This window comes from Capsicum annuum, chromosome 12 (genome assembly GCF_002878395.1).
Source record: "Capsicum annuum cultivar UCD-10X-F1 chromosome 12, UCD10Xv1.1, whole genome shotgun sequence".
NCBI lineage: Eukaryota > Viridiplantae > Streptophyta > Magnoliopsida > Solanales > Solanaceae > Capsicum > Capsicum annuum.
Window position 1 is genome coordinate 77077314 of NC_061122.1, and position 21842 is coordinate 77099155.

The 21842-nt window shown below is 34.1% G+C and overlaps 1 protein-coding gene across 13 annotated transcripts; it reads right to left on the minus strand.

Annotated features, from left to right (window-relative positions):
* Window positions 1-8183: 8183 nt before the first annotated feature.
* LOC107851612 lies at window positions 8184-11382 on the minus strand. Of its 13 annotated transcripts, none has more exons than XR_007048674.1 (4): window positions 11063-11382; window positions 9853-9922; window positions 8581-8829; window positions 8184-8471 (listed from the first exon to the last, which is right to left on the minus strand). XR_007048674.1 is itself a non-coding variant. In XM_047401817.1 (3 exons), exons 1-3 carry the CDS (start codon window positions 10997-10999, stop codon window positions 8643-8645), a joined length of 483 nt encoding a protein of 160 aa, XP_047257773.1. In that variant the 5' UTR covers window positions 11000-11056; the 3' UTR covers window positions 8479-8642. The 13 variants fall into 13 exon arrangements, 1 of the variants encoding a protein (XP_047257773.1); XR_007048671.1 differs by adding an exon at window positions 10774-10884 and having other exon boundaries at window positions 8581-9922; XR_007048665.1 differs by lacking the exon at window positions 9853-9922 and adding an exon at window positions 10774-10894 and having other exon boundaries at window positions 11063-11381.
* Between the last annotated feature and the right edge of the window lie 10460 nt (window positions 11383-21842).

Genomic DNA, 21842 nt, shown 5'->3' on the forward strand with positions numbered 1-21842 from the left:
TGGAGATTTTAGGATCCCATCCAGGTGGCTGGCATGGTCAGTTGTATGTCGTACTTTCTAAATTTGAGGTTGAGTCTTCAAATGTTGTTATTATAGGTATGATTTGGGTATACCGTCAACCGAATTTTGATTTATTTATGTTGATATCCACTTATTCTTATGTGTCTACTTATTATGTCTCATAAATAGAGTTATCTTAGGATTCTTTATCTGTGCCATTACGTGTATCCACTACTGTGGGTGATTTTTAGTAGTAGATCGGGTTAATAGATTTTGTGTTGTGATTATTTGAGAGTTTGATATTATGGTTGATCTTACTATATTAGATATGGTGGATTTTGATGTAATTATGGACATGGGATGGTTATCCCACTATCATGCGGTCTTAAACTATTTTCCCAAGCCTATTACCTTAGTCATGCCTTGAATACCCTTGATATGTGGAAGGGCTGTATTAGCTTTTATCTGATGGGGATTATTTCTTATATTTAAGCTAGGATACTAATTTCAAGCTGTCACGAGTCTTATCTTGCTTAATAATGACTTTTGTTCCTATAGTTCATGAATTTCTTAATATTTTCCCTATCAGTCTTCCTGTTGAGTGTGAATTGAGTTTGTTATTAATCTTTTGTCAGGCACTCGACCTATTTTATGGCACCTACCATATGGCTCCTGATAGGCTTAAAGAATTTTCAGTATTAGTATTTTTATGTAAGGGTCTAATTAGACTGAGTGTATCACCTTGGGGATCTCTTATCTTGTTTGTAAAGAAAAAGAATAGCTCTTTACATTTGTATATTGACTACAGACAGCTTAATAAGGTGACTATGAAGAATCAATACCTTATGCCATACATTGATGTAAAAACCCTTCAGGTCATTTTTTGTAATTTGTTTATTTTTTCTATAAGAGCTTTTTCATAGCTTCCCCAAGTCAATTATTTCTGAATGAAACTGACAGTTCAATTACCAGACTATTCGTATGGTTTTAAGAGCCAATTCCCTATTGAAAGTCTTTACCGATTTTAGCAAAAACTTTAGTAAAATAATCTCAAATTTAAATTATGAGCGCGTCATCAGCTCTAAAATACCAATTTTAGGCTATGTAGACCATTGGTTTGGGTCCTAATGCACCCGAGCTCATTTTGACCTATTGATCTGAAAATTGGAAAATTAAAAATATGGATGTCGGACCCACATTTAGTCAAAATAACCTCAAATGGAAAATCCAATTTGTCCAATGAATGTGGAACATCTAATTTAGTTTGGTTACATTATTCATTTGTGTATATTGAAATTTGAATGAATCGCGAGGCCTTAGTGAAAACTTGGAAAAGTTTCAACTTTCTTTGGTGTGTCTCGTGTTAGCACATTATGTGCAGAGGATAGTGACTTCTCACTAATAAGTATGCAATCATCATATCTTCTTTTGTAGATAGGGTGTGCAATTGCACACTTGGTCATGCGATTGGAATGCTTAGATACCTGAAAGGGGTATAAAAAGACCCCTTAGTCCACGAATTTGCCCATTTCCACCCATTTTCTTGAGAGCAAAAACCCTAAGGAGTGTGATAACTATAAATTGAGTCTTGTGGTGTCTTGGGATCTTGATTAACATATAGTTTCATGAATATCTTTGTATTTAAGGTAAGAACCCTTCAAATTCATGCTTGAATTTCTCAATTATTTTACCAAATCCTCAAATCCTTTGGGGCTTAATTTTAGCAAAAAAATAGCGTGGTTTTCACCCATTTTTCTGATTTTATTGCATGATCTTGATATCATGTTTGGTTGGTCTCAGAAATGTGATATTTTGTGAGTGGGACCCAAATAGAGTTTTGGCATGATTTTTGGACCCGAAGTACAATGGTGCAATATGGGTATTGATATTATCATATTGATAAGTAGAATGTGTTTTTGATAGCTTGGCATCTTGAAGAGGCTTCTCAAGAAGATAAAAGCCAAGATTTGGAGGTTCGTTGAGATTTATTCGGCATTTAGTTAGGCTAGGTTTAACCCTTATTTCATTGAGCTACTTTATAGTATATTTATGATATTGTGTTAGATTGGGATGGGTTTTAGGTGCCAGTTTTATGAATTGCAAGACTTAGGGTTAGTTGGGCCATTGATGCAATTTTGACACTTCAAGCTTGAATCTTTTTGCTTGTTCCCTTATGCTTTAGGTGAATTGAACTGGAGAAAACCCATCAGACATGTGACTTGTCCACCCAGTTCCCTAAATGTTAGCTCAGATTATTTTCCTAACTTACACCCATCTTTGTTCGTATCTTGCTGATACAAAACTCTTTAATCACCTTTACCCCCTTGGTCATTTTCCCACCCAAGGCAATATAGTAAGTCAAGCCACAATAAGAATTACTAGCCAAATCGTAAGTAGTCAAAGCTTAACTAGAGTATGGTAACACAAGTTAATGTATACTCAACCAACATACATTAGCAAAACAAGTATCAAATAAGAAATTTAAGGAATCCAATCAATAAGTTAACATATTATCATTTATCTTATCCCTAATGCTCAGCATGAGAATGACTTTGTTACTCAAATTAGGCATATTTAACCTAGTGACTCATTCTTAGGCAAATTCCTATCTTAGAGCTAATTGAGGCTTGTTTGACATCTAAAAGTGAAATTAGAGACTTAAGCCTAGTTTGAGTAAAAATTTTCCTAAATTGGAAATCAACGATTAGAGTGGGCTCTTAACCCACCTTAGGCCATGACTCATGTTGGCTTTGGTGAATCTTTATGCCTATTAGACTCTTGAAAAAGGGGTATTGACGTTATGTTGAGAAATCTCAATATTTGATGATATTGTTGGTAGATGTAAAGAATGGTTACATTATTATTTATGTTATTTATGATTCTACTGTGATGATGATTGTGATATTTTGACCACTTTAAATTCCAAGTCTTTATGATATTTATGACTGGTTCATTCTGAGTCTTGATGATATTATGATCGGTTGAATTTTGAGTCTTGATAGTATTATGACCTGTTTAGTTGAGTCTTGATGATATTTATGACTAGTTCGATTTTGAGTCTTGATTATATTTATTCCTAGTTCAATTCAGGATGATGATTATAAATATTTCAAGTTGTAATATTGTATTAAAAATGGTGTTCGTCATTATTATGATGGCTAATGGTAAGAGGATGCCAAGTTGGTAAAATAATGAATAGAGGATGTATAGTGGTTAGTTCATGAATAATGCTAGTAATTAGAGGAAATTAATAGATAACTAGTGAATTATGGAATAATTTTGGTAAATTTCTGAGCGGTGGCATAATGCCGAATGATGGTGAATAATGAGATGATGGTTAAATTAATGGGATGGTTAGTGTAAATGATGCATAAATTATTCAACCCTTATGTGTCCTCTCTAGTTGTATGGGAGGTTGTGATGAGTTCTGTACTTTTTACACCAATGTTGTATGGGAGCAAATTTTGTAATTGTGTTTTCTCACTTTGGATCGCTTTATGTTATATTATCATTATTGTTTATGTTTATCTACTAATTATGTACAGTGATGATAGAGATAATTTGGGTTTGATTTGGTACCTTAACTTAGTTCTGATTATCTTTTATCATATCAACTTTACATCATGACTTAGCTTAGTCGGTCGATGATGCGTATTAACTACCTATTATTTTGGTGTTCATACTACACTTCTATACTTTTTGGTGCAGATCCGAATGTTAGCTGTCAATATTGACTATTACTTTTTGTAGAGTTGATCTTTCAGAGATAGGGTGAGCTCTTAGAGTTCCAAGTCACCTATTTCTTTTTATCTTAGCTTTTTTAGTCTTTTGTACCAATATAAATGTATTTACTATGTTCTAAGTCTTAGTTTGTATTATTGACATTAAATGCTCTTGTACTGGCTATTCCATGTCATGGAGTTGGTACTCTTGTATTGATTGTTTATCTATTTTAGAATACTTTGTTTATTTATAACTTATATTCATTGAATTTAGCCTATGTTGGGAATTCCCTACCAAATTAACCCAATATGTTAGCATTGGTTTATGGTATTGGCTTACCTACTGGCGAGACTTAGTAGGTGCCGTTGTGACTCATAGATAAGGTCATGAAAAATTGATATTAAAGCTAAGGTTTCATCAGTATTGTTCAAACAAAAGCTAGTGTCTAGTAGTGTCTTATGGATTAAAGTGTTGACATCTGTTTCTTATCTTCGAGAGGCTATGGGACATTATTAGGAGTTCTTTACCTCTTGTACTCATTTCGTGTAAGAGTCTCAGTTGGTTTGTAGAGTATTTACTATCTTCTAAGTCTTAGGTTTTACTATTGACATTAGATGCTCTTATACTAGCTATTCCTGGTCATGGGGTTTGTACTCTTGTATTGATTGTTTATCTATTTTAGAACACTTTGTTTAGTTATAACTTATATTCATATAATTTAGCCTATGCTGGGCATTCCCTACCAAATTAACCCATTGTGTTAGCTTTGGTTTATGGTATTGGCTTACCTACTGGTGGGACTTTGTAGGTTCCATTGTAACTCATAAATCGGGTCATGAAAAATTGGTATTAGAGCTAAGGTTTCATCGGTATTGTCATAGAAAAGTTAGTGTCTAGTAGTGTCTTATGGATTAAAGTGTTGACATCTATTTCCTATCTTCTAGAGGTTATGGGACATTATTAGGAGTTCTTCACTTCTTTTACTCATTTCGGGTAAGAGTCTCAGTTGGTTTTTAGAGTATTCCTTTGACTTTGCTCTTTCTCGTATAGCTAGGACACATGATATCGCTACACGAGATGAGGCTACCGAGACTGAGCCTAGGGATTCTTCTCCTATTCATTGTCCTAAAGGTCATGGAAAGCATGGTGATGTGTCCTCAATTAGTGGCTAGGATAGGCCACCTTCCACAACCAGCAATGGGCCAGGGGTCATCCCAAGCTCCATTAGGGTTTATTCCTTTTTTTTTTTGCGCAGAGATGTGTTAATTCATATTTTGGGGATAGTTAGTAGCATACCATCTGATGGTACAAATTCTACTAATTATAGTGGTACTGAGGTAGGGGCACAACCTATAGCTGTGACTCCTAGAGTTGAAGTCCCTCCAGCACCGGTAGTTGCTTAGCTAGTAATTGCTCAGCCAAAAGTTTCTTAGCCTGTTATGTATTTTTAGTAGCAGAAGATGTTGGGTAGATTCTTGAGATTAGCTTCTCCTAGATTTTCCTGTTCTCTGAGAGACAATTCCTATGAGTTTTTGACTTCTTGTGAGGATAGGCTTTGTGGTTTGGGCCTTGTTGAGACTCATGGTATATATTACACCATCTTTCAGTTAGACTTTGATGTTGGGTGCATTTATGCACTATAGTACTACTATTCTAGCTTATTTAGCCTTGTTTTAAAGATAATTCATGTTCTTTATTTGTTAATATGATATAAAAAAGCATATAAGCATAAAAGTGTGTGATTTCAATGTTCAACGTGTTTCCAAACAAGTTTGTACTTGATTGAGTTTTTTAGAGTTCAATCGAGAAAACTAGTTTTACTAGCTTTAGCTAGTTGTGTGTCTAGTTGGTTTCGTTTGATTCTAATGTATTTAATTTATTCCAAATGGTGTAAATGTGTAACTATATATGGAATAAGTTGTTTGTAATGTGTAAATCTCAATTTCATTAAGTCAAGAGTAGGAACATAAAAGTGAAGATCATTGTGAATTAAACTTATTTTAGCTCTTGTTTTGATTCATCATTTAGGGTATTGTGTTGTTATGATCTCTAATTTTTTGTTTGTGATGCTATAGGAAGCCTTTGTGAGAAGGATATGGTAATATATTTATTTTAAAAAGTCTTGAAATTCATTAGAAATACACTACTAAAGACATGGGAAAAAGGAGGGACGTTCAACACTTAACTAGAATTTTGGAGGTTAATTCTAGTGAAACAATGCAATAGCAACGTGACCCACCAGTCCAGCAACGAAATGACGACGCACTGCATAAAGGAAGAAAACAAGATGAGAAACACATCGCGATGGGTTGTCCATTCATGACCAAAACTTCAATTCTTTGCCGACACGGATATAGATTATGCATAGAAATAATATAATATATTTCTCATGTGGGAATCTTTTGGGGAATCTTGTGGGAATCATCTTGGAACACACACAGTCCCTTAATCCTACAATGATTAGGAGTATTTTATTAGAAATTCACTCTTTGGGATAACTCTAGAATACTTGGATACCTGGGATAATTTTTGATAATTTTTTGACGATAATGGAGATTAAAGAGGAGGAGGCTGCACGTAATTTAGGATTTTTAATTATTTCTTTAGATTTTAAATATATCATAAAATGTATTCAATTATTTTGATTGTTATTATGAATATTATCTGCTAAAAATCCTCTTTTCAGGGTTAAGGCCAAGAACATGAGTACTATTATTTTGAATTAATTTTGTTTAATTTGCTTATCATATGGGGTTGCTTGTTCATATTTGATTTAACTATTTGATGGATTGATCACCCAAAAAATATATCAATTGTTGACATTTTGATATCGGGAGAGAGAATGGAGAGATTGAACATGGAGATAAACAAAGTAGGGTTTGTATTCTTTTATAACATAAGGAATTCAAATTAGCATCTTGGACAGGGACGTGCTTTGATGCCTTACTTGATTCAAACGTAGGATGATATCTTTAATAACTTAATTGAATTATTATATCCCCGCTCAATGATGTAGTTGTACTGCCCATATTAGGTAAATGATTAGAGGTTGGGAGGCCACGATAATGTGATTAACCCTACAAGTCAACAACCCAGATAAGCGAGGTAACGAGTGAAATTTAATAATATATTATGATTGTTCAAAGTAATTTAAGCCTGGGCTTTACTCCATTGATTGTTCCAAGACTTTACTTTATGCATTATTTACTTTTCTTTAGTTTACAATTATTCAACACTCTTCTTGGTTACTTTATCTCAATTTGTTAAACTAGAATTGGATAGTTGTTTAATATAATTCACTACAAAAAATGGGTCAAATTGCAGGGGTTAATTTTAAGGTTTGTGGGGGTTTTAAACCCCCGTAAATTTTGATTCCGGTGATTCCCGAAACCCCCACAATATGAGCCATCACAAAAAATTTGCGATAGTGTTTTTTGAACGCCATAATTAATTTGCGGCAGTTAATTTACGGTGGTCGACCTCTGATACAAGCATAAAATGCACAAGGATTGTAGGGTCTTGACAATGGTTAAAGCTTCGGATTGTCAAAGGTTCAAGCCTTGGATTTGCAAGTGCTTGAAGATCTTTTGGAACCATTACAAAGCCTTGCCCAAATTGAAGAGAGGTAGGATTTCTACATCACATAGGAACCTCAACTATGGGCATTGCGGTCTTTTGAGACTCCTCTTTTACACTCCAAAGGAGTACCCTTCATTAAGGGTATTTTAGTCTTTGTGTGTAATAACTATAAATAGACAATTAGGCCTTTACTTTTCATTAGTTTTGATGAATTGATTGAGTGATACTCAAATTTTATTTTCTTTCCTTAATGTAGGTTTAGAAAATCCATCTTAGTGTATTTCTTGGACAAGACATTGAAACTAGGGTCATCTTTCAGTATGGAATCACTCTTGTTGGCATTTTGGCAAGAAATGTTGGGTGCTTGAGGAGTTGATCCTTTTGTGTCCACCTAAGAATGTGGTGTTATCCTCCATTGGTGCGTCTTGGTATTTAATACACACATTGGTTCTATTCATTAGTGTTGGTGTATGTCTCACTATCATTTACATTTATGCACTTGTCTTTTGTTTCTTGTTAAATCTGTGTTCTCTTCTTCATCTACTCTTCTTCTAATTGCTGATTTTTGGTCTCTTAAGAGTAATTTCATGTTTATTAGTTTATTTTTTGTATCAACCTCCGTTACTCTAAATTTAATTCTTTTTATAATAAATTTTTATTTTCAAATTGTTGCAGTTTAAAACCTTCGCGAATTTATTTTTATTATTTTTTAAAAAATTTAGTAGGGACCATCAATTTTCAATAACAAATCATAAATTCTAATTTTAGCTTAAATTTAATTGTTCCTTTAGGCATAACCTACAATCCAATATTTATTCAATTCATATATCATTAACACAATATGACTAATTAAACATTGTAATTGATAAGCATATCAAAAATACATTGAACATTTAACTTCAAAATTAAATTTTCAACATTAGCATCTTCAAACGCCAAATTTTTAACATTAATTAGTATCTTCAAACTCCAAAATAAAATTTAAATACAAAACCTTCAATATTCTAAGATTAGTTTCAACCACATAATTACATCATCATAATTGAATATCCAAGATGATTTGCAACCAAATCAATGACTTTCATTAGGATCACTATCATCACACAGTCTCTTTGCATCCATCTCTTTGCATCCATGGGCGAAATGGGTCCACAAATTGCATCACTTATCTACATAAAAATGCAAAGTATAAAAATCAATCAGATAAACTTCCGGTCCTTGTTATAAAACATTTATATCTACATACAACTAAAAACATCATCGATAATAAGGTGATACCTTGAAGTCCACATGCTATGTCAATGCAAAATAATCAGATGGTTGCAGTCAATGCCCAGCAACTAGCGGGCGGTACATACCTCAACGGCATGTATCAGCCAAATACTACTGGACAACCTGCTATGATGAATAATCAGACCATGCAAGGAAATCAGATGGAAGGCTGGCATCCTCAACAATTCTAATGTGAACAGCCAGCGGGTTTGTATCCACAACAAATGCCTTCTGGTCACATGTTTATATGTATTCCTAGCAAATGTATGTCAACCAAATGACTAGCTATGGTTATGGTAACGCTCAACAACAAAATACTTAGCATCATTCCACAAGAGGAAAAAGGTTATCGCTATAGTAAATAATCAAGTGTCATTATATTAATATAAGCTACCAGTCTCATTCTTAAGACACAATACTAAAGACAAAATTAGTTTAACATACAAAAGATAAAGGTGTTTGCATACTTTCGAGAGGAACAACAACTATAGATGTCAAAGAACCTGATAATTATCATTAAAATAAAAATGTGGGTGGAACCATATTAAGTAAACTATAGCAGCATATGTTGCACAACTGATGAGTTATGTAGCAACATTGTTTTTTTTGATAAGCTAGTGATCTTCTCAACTCTACAAGTGCATTGTAAATGTCACAGTTAATTGCCTAATGGGTCCTTAGATTCAAAACAAGGTTATCCAGTTATAATCCTTACTTCTAGAGGGGGATAGATAATACTGAGATTATGGTATAAAAATTTTCCTGCTTTTAGCTAACACCCACAACAAACCTAGTGTCAAGCTCTCATGCATCTCAACAAACCTACTTCTTTCAACTCAAAGTCTCAGGGGTGGAACTCATTGGCACCACTGCCATAGAACTTACAAAAACATAGAACAACTTACTTTTCATAGAACTTCTCATATAACTATATATACCCTCTTATGACACTAGCAGTCCATCGACAAGTGCAGAAACAAATCAATTATTGAAGGAAAACTAAACCATTTGGCTCACTTCCAAGAAAACAAAGTAAAAATAAAGGGAATCATCATTTCAGCCATTGTAGTTTGGGCCATGATTTAGGTCATGTTTGATCTAGGACAAGCCCTCACTTGTGGACAAGTAGATGCTTCTTTGGCACCGTGCATACCATGCCTTACGCAAGGAGGTAAGCCAGGTGCAGCTTGCTGCAGTGGGGTTAAAGTCCTGAAAGGAATGGCTCAAACCACAACCGACAAAAAGGAAGCATTCAATTGTGGTAAGGAAGCTGCTAACCGGAACACGAGTCTTAAAGATGATACAGCACAAGCTCTTCCCAGCAAGTGTGGTGTCCCCTTAGATACCCCTATCTCCAGAAATGTTAACCGTGATTCATAAGTTACATTCTTTAAGCATTTAGAAACAAGTTTCAGTATTATAAAATTTCTTTTCTGATGTCAATATTTTTCTTTCTTTTATATGCACAACAACAGTTATTAAAACACAGGAGGAAAACTATGAGCACACATCTACAAGAAAATAAAAAGGATGACTTATCAATGACTCTTTATAGGCGTATCCGTATATCATCTACCTATATTGTTCTTCTTTTCTTAGATGTGTAAAATAATGTATATGTAAAATTAATCTATTTCATTGCTCGTAGTTTGTTTGGTTTCGCTCAGGCACATTCATCTGGTGCTTGTCATACACAAAAACTGGAATGGGATAGGAAAATTATTGAATTAGGAAAAATAGATACTGATATCTAAGCATTCAACAAAACTAAGAGTTTCACATACGTACAACACGGATGATTAAGCAGATAGTCTTTTAAACTGAGTAAATTGCTTTGTGGCTTGAGTTATTATATAGCGAGACAAACATAGAAATCAGCTAATAATATACATGTATACGTACAAGTACACACATATACTACATTGTAATAGTTTAAAAGTGACAAAAGTATTACTTAAACACTAGAAAACACCTTATGTACTAAATAAGATTTGAAAATTTCAAAACTTGTGTTGCTTTAGCTGATATTAGTACTGTGACAAACATCTTTGCCCCTACAAATGATTGACTGATTCTGGGAGGGTGTAATTTTATATGAATTTAGTTGTTAAAAAAGGGAGATTAGCATTAGCAAGCTATGGATAAAGAAATGATAAGGACGAGGTTAAAGTCTTAAAAAAGAGTAGATCCAGAACATACAGAGAGAGTCGCCCCTGTAGAAATATTTTCCCTTCACCCTATTGGTGTAATTGACCTTATTGATGGTAGTCCAACCGAATCTCGATCCCACAATGTAACGAACTGAGTACACTTTAGGCAGCTTAACCAGCAGGGCACATGTTAGCACCACCGTCATTATCGGCCAAGAAATGCAGATGTAGCTCAAACATTTACACAAAATCTTTAACTTTACCTTAATACACATACATACACTTAAAATTTTTAAACTAAATTAGTATATAAGAAAAATGCTAAGTTTATAGCTTACATTTTTTGATGAGAGCTGGAAAATGAGTGAAAAAAGGATGGAGAATTGCAATTTGGAGGCTGTGAATTGGGAAAATCAGCACAAAATTGGTTTTGAGTAAAAATCTGTAGAAATTTGACTCAATATGGGTCTTGATAATCTGTAATCAGGAAAAATCTGTAAGAATTCAAGCAATGAGAAATGGGTTTTAACAATCGAGCAAAATACGTTAAACTTGGGTAAAACAAGGAGATTAGGGAAAAATATTTGACCAATTAAAAAATCAGAGGGAATATGAAATTGGCTTTGGGGTATATTTTTAAATGTATAGCGGGGATTAAAACCCCAATTTAAAATTTTTAGTGACGGTCTATTTTAAATGGATACTGGGATTAAACCCCCGCAAATCTAAAATTTTTAGCAACGGTCAATTTGACCTTTGTATTTAACATAATTTTACAGAGGTTAAAATAATTCTCGCAAATAAACCCCTGTAATTAGACCCATTTTTTTATAGTGTAAGTATCTGTGGGATCGATATTCGGCTTTCTTGAAGGCCACTATATTATTTGGTAGACCACGTATATTTGCGTGTGCACTTGGACGCTATCAAGTTTTTGGCACCATTGTTAGGACTTGAATTGGCAACTATCTTATTTTTAGTTTTTCTATATTGATTTGTAAATAATTTTTATTTTTTAGTTTCTTTTTATTTTGCTTTATTTCTATTTTTCTCACACTCTTGTTGAGATGTCAGTCTTGAATATATGGTTTTCGAGGGATGATGATTCTTGTCACTTTTGTGGAGAACCCCATCGTGAGGCTTTTTTGTCCAGATTTTGATCCAAGCATTTAGAGGGGACCTGCTTTTTTACGACCTATGCAGCAGACCACGAGTTGATGTGTGGCTTGTGGCATATGTATCACTTTGCAGATATATGTGCTTTTAATCCTGATTAAGTTATATTTTTGGGCAATGCTCAACAAACATCTAAGAAGGTAGAGACAGAGTTGACTTCCCAACCTATTGTAGACAAAGTTGTTGATAATTCGAGGAAGTCTGAATACTCAAAACATGAAGTTGTTGAACAGGTTTAGAAAATACCATCTCCAGCATCTCCATAGAGGCAGATAAAAATACAAGCCACCAAATTGTTATCTTTATCTTGAGATTGAAGTTGAGAAGGTGAATGAGAGTGAGTGTGTAGTAGATTGTGTATATTTAGAAGTGTAATTGGTTAGGCCTCACTTAAAACACTTTTCTACATTATGTTTAGATGATGTCTTGTCAGTGGAATCATTTAAAATAGTGGAAGAGTGTGAAGATGAGGAACAAGAATCCTATATTCTTAATTTTACACCGGTTAAGCAATATAAAAACATACCCCACTTTAAGACCGAGTGGTTTACCATGTACATTCTATTTCTCGGTTCCTTAGCCTTTGCACCACTACCCTATGAGTGAGGCAAGAAGATAGATGTAAAGTTGGGGGTGAAATTCATATCTTTAAGGTGGAGGAAAAAATATGATTAGGTCGTTCCACGATAGTAAATCAGATGCTTCTTGGGAGGCAGCCCAAGTATGGTATGTTACAACAGTAAATCAGACGCTTCTTGGGAGATAACCCAAGTATGGTATGTTTTTCTTTTTAGTTTTTAGTTTTTATTCCACATAGTTTTTGTTTCTATTGATTCAGAGGTTGATAGGAAGTCTGAGTACTAGAAACCTGAGCTAAGGAGCATAGCAAAAAGACTGAGTGTGGGGTCCCATGGACCTTCTTTATCTGTAAAGATGCTACTAACTAGGCTCAAAGGCCTCAGGAAGTATTTCTATCTCTTACTTTTAAGTTCACTTTAGGAACAAAGTAGATTTTTAAGTGTGGGGTGGGAAAATTCTCAATTTTGGGCTCAATTTAAATTATTTTTTTGGTAAGATATACTGGTTGGTGCTATTTTTGATTACATGGTGCAAGTGTTTTAATTGTAAAAGCATGTTGATTTTGAGAATTACTGCTTATGAGACTCTTAGGCTCATAATTATGACTCTAGTATTTGTGGCTTAAATTTGAATTCATGATATTATTTGTTGGGAATCTATGATGATCCTATTTAGTTGAGCATGTGTCATGAGCGTGTGAGGTATTTGTATATTTCTTGTTGCATATGATGTCTAGAACTTGCCCGGTGTCTGTGGAAAGTGAAATAAAGAATGTGAGTTTAGGAGATGATTTAGGCATTTCCTTAACAGCCTTGTTTTATACCTTCTTTTTGACCTACCCTTGGTGTATAATCCTAGTTAAACCTCATTGATCCTTTAGCTTATTTTCTTTGGTAGACTCATATGTAGCCTAATCCCCTTTGTTGATGGACCTTAATTTGATCCAAAAAAGCTCTTAAGTGCTTTAGTCTAAAATTTATTTAGTAAGGAGTTTGAAAAATAAGAGGAGGAAAGGTGAACTTGATTCCCCAATTTGAAAACTAAGAGGAGGAAAGGTGAACTTGATTCCCCAAGGTAATAGTTATTGGTGTTTATAATTGATGTGTGGTGGTTATGTGTTATAGATATTGAGCTAGAAATATTACCATAGTTGTGAAAAAGAAAAAGCAAACAAAATAATTCATGTGGTGATAAACAATACTTCCACCATGTGTTTGTGAAAATGCTTAAAAGAGATGGGGCAAAACAAAGAATATGGGTGGATGGAAAAAGTGTAATTTGGTTGATGAAGATTGATTTTAAATGTATGATGTAGTGCATTAAAGCGCTTACAGAAGTTAGTTACTATTCCTAAATAGTTTCTACCCATCACTTAGCCTATATTACAACCTGGAAAAGACCTATTTGATCCTAAGTTCATCATTTTGATATTAGTGGAGCACTACACTAAGGGCAAGCTTATGGTTCATTATGTGTAACTTATGAATTCCTTGTGAGAGTGAGCGTAATTTGATTCTTGTACCCATTATGTTATAAATTGCATCATTGTGAGTGATTATGGGTAACTCTCTTGTTGTGAGGGAACACGTTTGATAAATATGGGTGAATTGTATGATTTCCTCTATTGAGAAATATGCATGATTTTGCCAATTGGTGAGTCAAATATTGAGGATAGGATGTTTTGGAGTAGTGTTCATGAGCTATCAATTGTGTAAATAACATGTTTAGTTTGGAAAATTGCATTTTGTGTAGTCATTGTAGTACTAGCTTGAGTGTCTTGCATTTAGTGGAAATTTAGAGTATCCTTAACTTATGATTCTTAGAGTAAAGAGTTGTTCAAGGACGAACAAGGATTTAAGTGTGGGGTGGTAATGTTGGGTGTATTTAAGTGGTCTAGTGTTACTATTCTAGCTTATTTAGCCTTGTTTTGAGGATAATTCATTTTCTTTGTGTGTTAATATGATATAAAAAGCATATAAGTATCAAAGTGTGATATTACAATGTTTAACGTGTTTTCCAAACAAGTTTGTACTTAATTGAGTCATTTAGAGTTCAATCGAGAAAACTCATTTTACTAGCTTGCGCTAGTTGTGTATCTAGTTTGTTTCATTTGATTCTAATGTGTTTATTTTGTTCCAATTGGTGTAATGTCTAATTATATGTGGAATAACTTGTTTGTAATGTGCAAATCTCAATTTGGTTAAGAGAAGTGTCAGAACATAAATGTGAAGATCATTGTCAATTATCCTTATTTTAGGTCTTGTTTTGATTCATCGTTTAGGATATTGTGTTGTTATGATCTCTAATTTGAGTTGAGTATTGATATATGAAGCCTTGTGAGTTTAATATGGTTATATATTTATGATAAAAATGCTTGAAATTCATTGGAAATACACTACAAAAGGCATGAGAAAAAGGAAGGACGTTCAACAGTTAACCAGAATTTCGGAGGCTAATTCCAGTGAGCCAACGTGATAGTGACGCGATGTACCTATCCAGTACTCTATGACCAACGCGCTGCATCAAGTAATCCAACAATATGGGCAACACATCGCAATGGGTTGTCCATGCATGACCAAAACTTCAATTCTTTGACGACACGGATAGATATTATGCATATAAATAACATAATATTTTCTCATGTCGGAATCTTTTGGAGAATCTTGTGTGAATCATCTTGGATCAGGTGCAGTCCCTTAATCCTTCAATGATTAGGAGTATTTTATTATAAATACACACTTTCGGACAATTCTAGAACACTTGGACACTTGGGACAACTTTGGACAATTTAGTAACGGTAGTGGAGATTAAAGAGGAGGAGGCTGCACATAATTTAGGCTTTTCTAATTATTTCTTTAGCTTTTAAATATATCATAACATGTATCCAATTATTTGGACCGTGATTATGAAAATTATCGACAAAAAACCCTCTTTCCAGGGTTATAGCCAAGAACATAAGTACTATTATTTTGAATTAATTTTGTTGAATTTGCTTATCATACGTGGTTGTTTGTTCATTTATGATTTAACTATTTGATCGATTGATCACCCAAAAAATGTATCAATTGTAGTCCTTTTGATCTCTGGAGAAGGAATAGGGAGATAGAACATGGAGATGAATAAAATAGGGTTTGTATTCTTTTATAAAATAAGTAACTCAAATTAGAGTCTAGGACAGGGATGTACTTAGATGCCTTACTTGATTCAAACGTAGGATGATAGGTTTAATAACTTAATTTGATTATTAAGTCCCCGCTCAATGATGTAGTTGTAATGTCCATATTAGGTAAACTATTAGAGGTCAAGAGACCATGATCATGTGATTAACCTTACGAGTCAACAACAAAGATAAGCGAGTTAATGAGTGAAATTCAATAACATAGTATAATTGTTCGAAGTGCTTTAGCCCTGGGATTTACTCCCTTGATTATTCCAAGACTTTACTTTATGCATTACATACTTTTTTTAGTTTACAATTATTCAGCACACTTCTTGGTTACTTTATCTTAATTCGTTAAACTAGAATTGGATAGTTGTTTAGCACAAGTCCCTGTAAGGTCAATATTCGGCTTTCTTGAAGGCCACAATACTACTTAGTATACCACGTACACTTGCATTTGTGCTTGGGTGCTGTCAGACTTGTTTACTCATCATTGGTTGAGAGGTTATATGGATTCTAGGCTAACTGGATCTTATCCCTTATCATGGCCTTGGTTCTCTGAGATGTTCTTAAAGAAGTATATGCCTTGCAGCCTTAGTGATCGATTGAGGGATTAGTTCTCTAGATTTGAGTAGGGATCTATGAAATTTATAGAGTATGACGCTCATTTTCATGAGTTGACTAGGCATGCAACTTCTTTTATAGATACTAGGTATTATAGAGTTTGTTGATTTGTTAGAGGGTTGAGACTCCCTATTCGTATATCTACTCAGAGTTTGGTCACTTCGGCTAGTTATTTTGCTAAGGTTTCAGATCATTCTCAAGTGATGGAAAAGATATGGTGTGAGACCCAAGAAGGCAATAATAAGAGGGATAGATATCAGGGCAGTTTTAGTAGGAGCCGTAGGAGTTCTCGATTCAAAGATAGTTTCCCTTATGGTAGGTATTATCTACATCCATCCTAACAAACTTACAGTCAGCATAGTCGACTGGTTTAGGAATCTCATCAGATTACAAATGGAGGTTAGTACAGTTCTAGCGATCTCCCTCGAATAAAAATGATGATGATATGTGAGTTGTGTTTTGTCCTTGCTATGTGTTATTTCCAATTTGTGTAAAGACTTCTTAGTTTCATATTAGGGTGTTAATTTGTATCTAGACATACATATCCAAGTGGGAAAGAATTGGAACACTTAGACTTGAACCTTTAAAGAAGATAACAATCTCTTTGATGTCTCTGGAGTGGATACAGTGGGGGTACTTGAGTCATACCCTAGGTCACGAATCGTACCAACTATGACCTCTTATCTAGTATCCTATACAATAAGTTAGGTTAATAAGTTGTCCTCCAAATGACAAGGTCATTCCTTGGTCGTAACCAAGCGTACGAGTCATAAACTAGCCAACCATATAGAGGGAAACCTAACCTAGAAGTGGACTATTTTGGTCACAAGTCTAGTTTAAGACTTAGGGGGTGACTCATACCCCTTCGTTATGACTCAAAGGCACCTTTTCATACCCACAACAATGTAGTGGACCTAGAAGAAGGCTAGGGTATGAGTTAGGGTACCGCTCATACCTTATGTTATGATTGCTAAGTGAATCGCGAGGGGGAGTCGTACCCGTTAACGTGTGTGTTTTCCACCTTTTAACCAAGGACAATTTAGTAATTTCCCTTGATTAAAACCGTAAGTCCTTGACCTATATAAGTCTTAGTAGCCTCCTAAGTCTTCATCTGCAAAACTTAAACATCCTAAAAACTCTGAAGGCTCTTGGAAACAAGATTCAAGGCTAGGTTTTAAAGGTGTTCATCTTGTGGCAAGACAGAAAAGTGAAGATTGTTGGTAATTCAAGTTGTGTAAGGCATGTATCTCTTCCCCTCTTTTAATAACTCTAAACCTATGTATTTCGCACTTGAATTAGTAAGTGTACATGGTGGTTTTGAATCAAATGAAATGTGTTTTGACACTTACATTGAATAATGATGATTCTTTCATGTACTTGTGTTGATACATGTTATTGATGGTAGATGGAATATGTAGATGTTTTTTGTGTATTGTTGAACATTAGGGTCTTGAGTAACCCTAGGCTTAATGATTTCTACCATGAATATGACCTTATTATAAGTATGCATAACAGCTGTTTGTTAAAATAGCTAAGTAAAATGACTAGTTGCACGTTGATAATGTGTTGAGCTAGGGAAATGGCCCAAGTAACTATGAGTGATTGTTGAATGACCTAGTGGAGGTATTTTGAACTATGTACTGTGAAATTGGTAACCTTGTTGGTTGATAGCTAATGGGAGGGTAAAGTCCCTAGATATGAGGATGAACTTGAATTGTGCATAGAAACCAAATGTGGTAAGAATGTTGTAATAGATTGCTAATGAAATTTGAATAGCTTGTGTGGTAAGAATTGTATAATTTAACTAAGTGAAGGCATTGTCCTATTAAGATAATTGAGCAATGAAGGCTCCTATAATGACCATGAGGGCTACTATAGTGTTGAAATTTCCTAAATGGCTAAAGTCCCTAAATGTTGTATTGATTGTGCGTTGATGTATGGATAAGAGGGTAAATGCCCAAATATCAACAAATTATGGTTGTGATGGCTTGGGGTTAATGTCCCTTTCCTTATGTGATGGCTCGAGGGTAAAGTCCCTTGCCCAATAAAATGCAAGGTAAAGTCTGTTGCTGAAAACGAGCTCTTAAGGTCAAAGTACCTCACATCATGAAGAGGCTTGTGGTAAAGTCCACCTATGGCTTACGGTAAAGTATGCCTATGTATATGGGTAAAGTCCCTTGTTTGAATGGCCTAACTATTTGGGTAAGGTCCCTTATTGAGTGTTTGTATGTGTGGATAAAGTCCTTAGTATATTGGACATGTGTACATGGGGGAAGTCCCCAATCTAATAATAAAGTGAATATGTCTAGAGTTATTGGTGTATTAAACATGATGAATCCATAGGTGTGGGAAGTGGTAGTTATAACGCCCCGAGTCTGTACCCCAAATGCTACACGGTGCTCATAATCCTGAAGGACCACAAGCTAGCCCATGACTGGTACCTGCTGCAATAGCTGAATAATAATACTGTAAATATGTAAAAAATAGGCAAAAACTTACCATAATGTTCAATACTAAAACAAAACTGAATGTGGAATAACGATACCAAAACTTAAACATCTGTATGAAAATACTGTAGTCTGAATAGCCTCTAAACTGTCTGAAATGTGAAGATGATGGGAAAAGTCCCCAACTAACTCCGACTACTGAAATAAACTGAAATGCTGAAATAATAATCATGTCCTCGAACTATGAGGACTTACTACTAACTCTGACTACTAAAGATCTGAACTGCTAAGGGTACTTGGGAGCTCATGCCTCTGAACCTATGATATAAAACATCATAGTGAAATTAAAAAGTATGCATCATTACTTTGAATATACTGGTATGCTAAGTGAGGTAGGCTAAAATACATGGGTTCATATATATGAACAATAGTGACTAAATAACATGAGTATAACTGGATGAGAGTACAAGCAAGAATACGTAACTGTAACTGAGATCGTGATAACACTGAATACTGAGACTGAATACTAATTAACTGATATCTGAGTATACTGATACTGTATTACTAATAACTAAATGACTGTTTCTGACAATCCTGATTCTATGGAACTATACTGAGTTTTGTATTGAGCTGAGTGATTATGTCTGACAGTCCTGAACCTGTAGAACTGAACTTTATTCTATATTGAGACTGAATCTAAAACTGAGACTGTGGAAGATAATAATCTAACTAACATACCCCTTTCTACATAGATTGGGGTCTAATCTGTAACCCTAGTTAGAAGGGTATCAATACCGTGCCATGGGTAAAGACAAGTTGTGAGTTAACCCTCATTGAAAAGAAGCTCATTCGTCAATCCTTACTGGCAGGAAAACTTGAATGAGATGTATCAACTCTTATAATATCTGGCATGAAGATATCTCAACCTACACTGGCTACATAGTTCTATAACGCAGGAATTGCTACAAAGGGTCAAAACCTCTGCTGGCAGGAATGCCCTCATCCCTGGGTTAACTTGGTGTTGAATCCTACTCCTATCTGAATAGTAAAATATGTTATCTTTACCTCTTATTATCATTAGCGCATCGTATTTCTTAAATAGTATCTATTATGCATATTCTTTACTTAAGTATTATTTATAATGGCATTATCTTTGAATCTCAGTCGGTTGATGCTTATTGAGTACATTATGTTTTGTACTCATACTACACTTCTACACCCTACAGATCATACAAGTTCTCATTGATGATGTGTGCCCCATGTGGAGCTACGATTGTTCGAAGACTTGGGGTGAGATCTTGGCATTAGGAGTTGTTTCTCTTCTACCTCATTTGTTGAACTTATATTTTTTTGTATTTTTTAGATATTTGTAGATCTATTTGTCATGTTTACCTTGTACTCTTTATTTGTTAGTTGCTTTTGTATTTACATCACCTGGTTTTATGAATTATTTACTTTCTTCTGATTTCTTTTTTCTTTATTATTTATCTTTTGCATCAATTTCTTATTAGCCCATTACTCATTTTCTAGGTTATGGGATGGCATACCTACTATTGGATTATAAAATGTGTCACCATGACCTAACAAATAAGATTAGGACAACCACATGTCCCATGAAGTCATAAATACTTTTTAGCAACTATAAAGAAGGAGGAAATTATAAAAATATGTGAATGGAAGAAAAATGAGGTAAAGGGTCATTAGATAAATAAACTCCTCTAAAAGTATTAGAAGAAAATTCAATATTTTACAATATGATCAGATATTGTACCTATCTATATCCAAATCATTTAATAAATAAGTAGCTAAGTTAACTAACTCAGCCTTTTACACATCTATAACTTTAAGTATCCTTTCAATTTCATCTATGAAGCTATGCGGATCCTCTTAGAGATTAGATCGTGTGAATATTGTAGGTCTTATATGAATAGCCTTATAAGTATGGGAACAAATAGTATCTTTGATGAGCAATAATGGGATCAATTGCATCTTATTTCTATGAATTTTGAGTTATAATTTTAGTTAAAAAAATAGAAAGATTCCTAAATATCTTTGTATAGGGAGTTGGGTGGAAGGACTAGAGGCATTTGGTATTTTCTAGGATCCTTTATGTATCTTGGATAGCCTATATAGTTTTACTACCTTAGTCCTCTATCTGTTCCTAATAGTCTGTGATAGTGTAGTAGGCTTTATATTTAGGGAGCAATAATTATTGATTAGTACTGGTTTTTTTCCTTTCCAACATTTATGGTTACAGGGATAAAGAAAAAATTGGAATAAATTTAATGTAACATCACTCTATTGCATAATCTAGAGTATGACAAAAGGCAACATTTCCTAAACACCCAACTAGACCCTAAAATCCCTTAAAATTAAGCCTTACTCTGTATTCTACTGGGAGTATTACATGTTCATATGATTTTGTTTACATATTTTATTGTTAGAGTGCTGTTTTCTAGGTTTAGAAGTTATAATGACCAAAAAGTGGAACAAATTGAAAATTACTAAAAAGGTGTGTGTGGTAAAATCTATGGTCACAAATTATACTACAGACCACATATAAGGCTGTAAAAATATTTAGACAGGGTGTTAAAAAAACTCTATAGAATTGGACATTATACGATAATAAGTAGAATTGTATATAACATTTACGGCATGCACATGTTGAGAAATCAAGTTTATAAGAGGACTTGTGGCAGAATTTATGAACCACAAATCAAAGGATGGCCATCTAATCAATCCACCAAGTGAAGTGTAGATATCCTAAAAAGGATTTGAAACTAGCTTAAAGGTAATCTACTAACTGCAGAGCAATATATATTCATGGATTGGGTGACATATTGTTCCAATGGAGCAATTTTACACTTTTAGGATTCTATGTTTTTGGGGCAATTATAAATAGTCCTTTTAGGTTTATTATTGTAAGAATAATGTTTTGTCTAACGTGTAATAGATTTTTTGCAATTCAAGTTCCAATATCTCTATAGTTTTATGTTTTGTGATGAATAAAGAGTACCACTATTTCAAGATTTTATATCAATGTAAGTTAATGAGTTCATTAAATTTTTATTATTGTAGTTTATTGTTGTCACACACCTTTTCTTACCGCACTTAGAATTGATTTTAGGGGAT

Excerpts from the sequence above, each read along its gene's own strand:
- LOC107851612 (XM_047401817.1), bottom strand. The coding sequence starts at position 10,999 with ATGTGTATTAAGGTAAAGTTAAAGATTTTGTGTAAATGTTTGAGCTAC. Across the intron at positions 9,923-10,773 it reads CTACAGGGGCGACTCTCTCT|GGGTATCTAAGGGGACACCA; the intron begins GTATGTTCTGGA and ends TTCTGGAGATAG. Across the intron at positions 8,830-9,852 it reads TCTTTAAGACTCGTGTTCCG|GAATACATATAAACATGTGA; the intron begins GTTAGCAGCTTC and ends TACATTTGCTAG.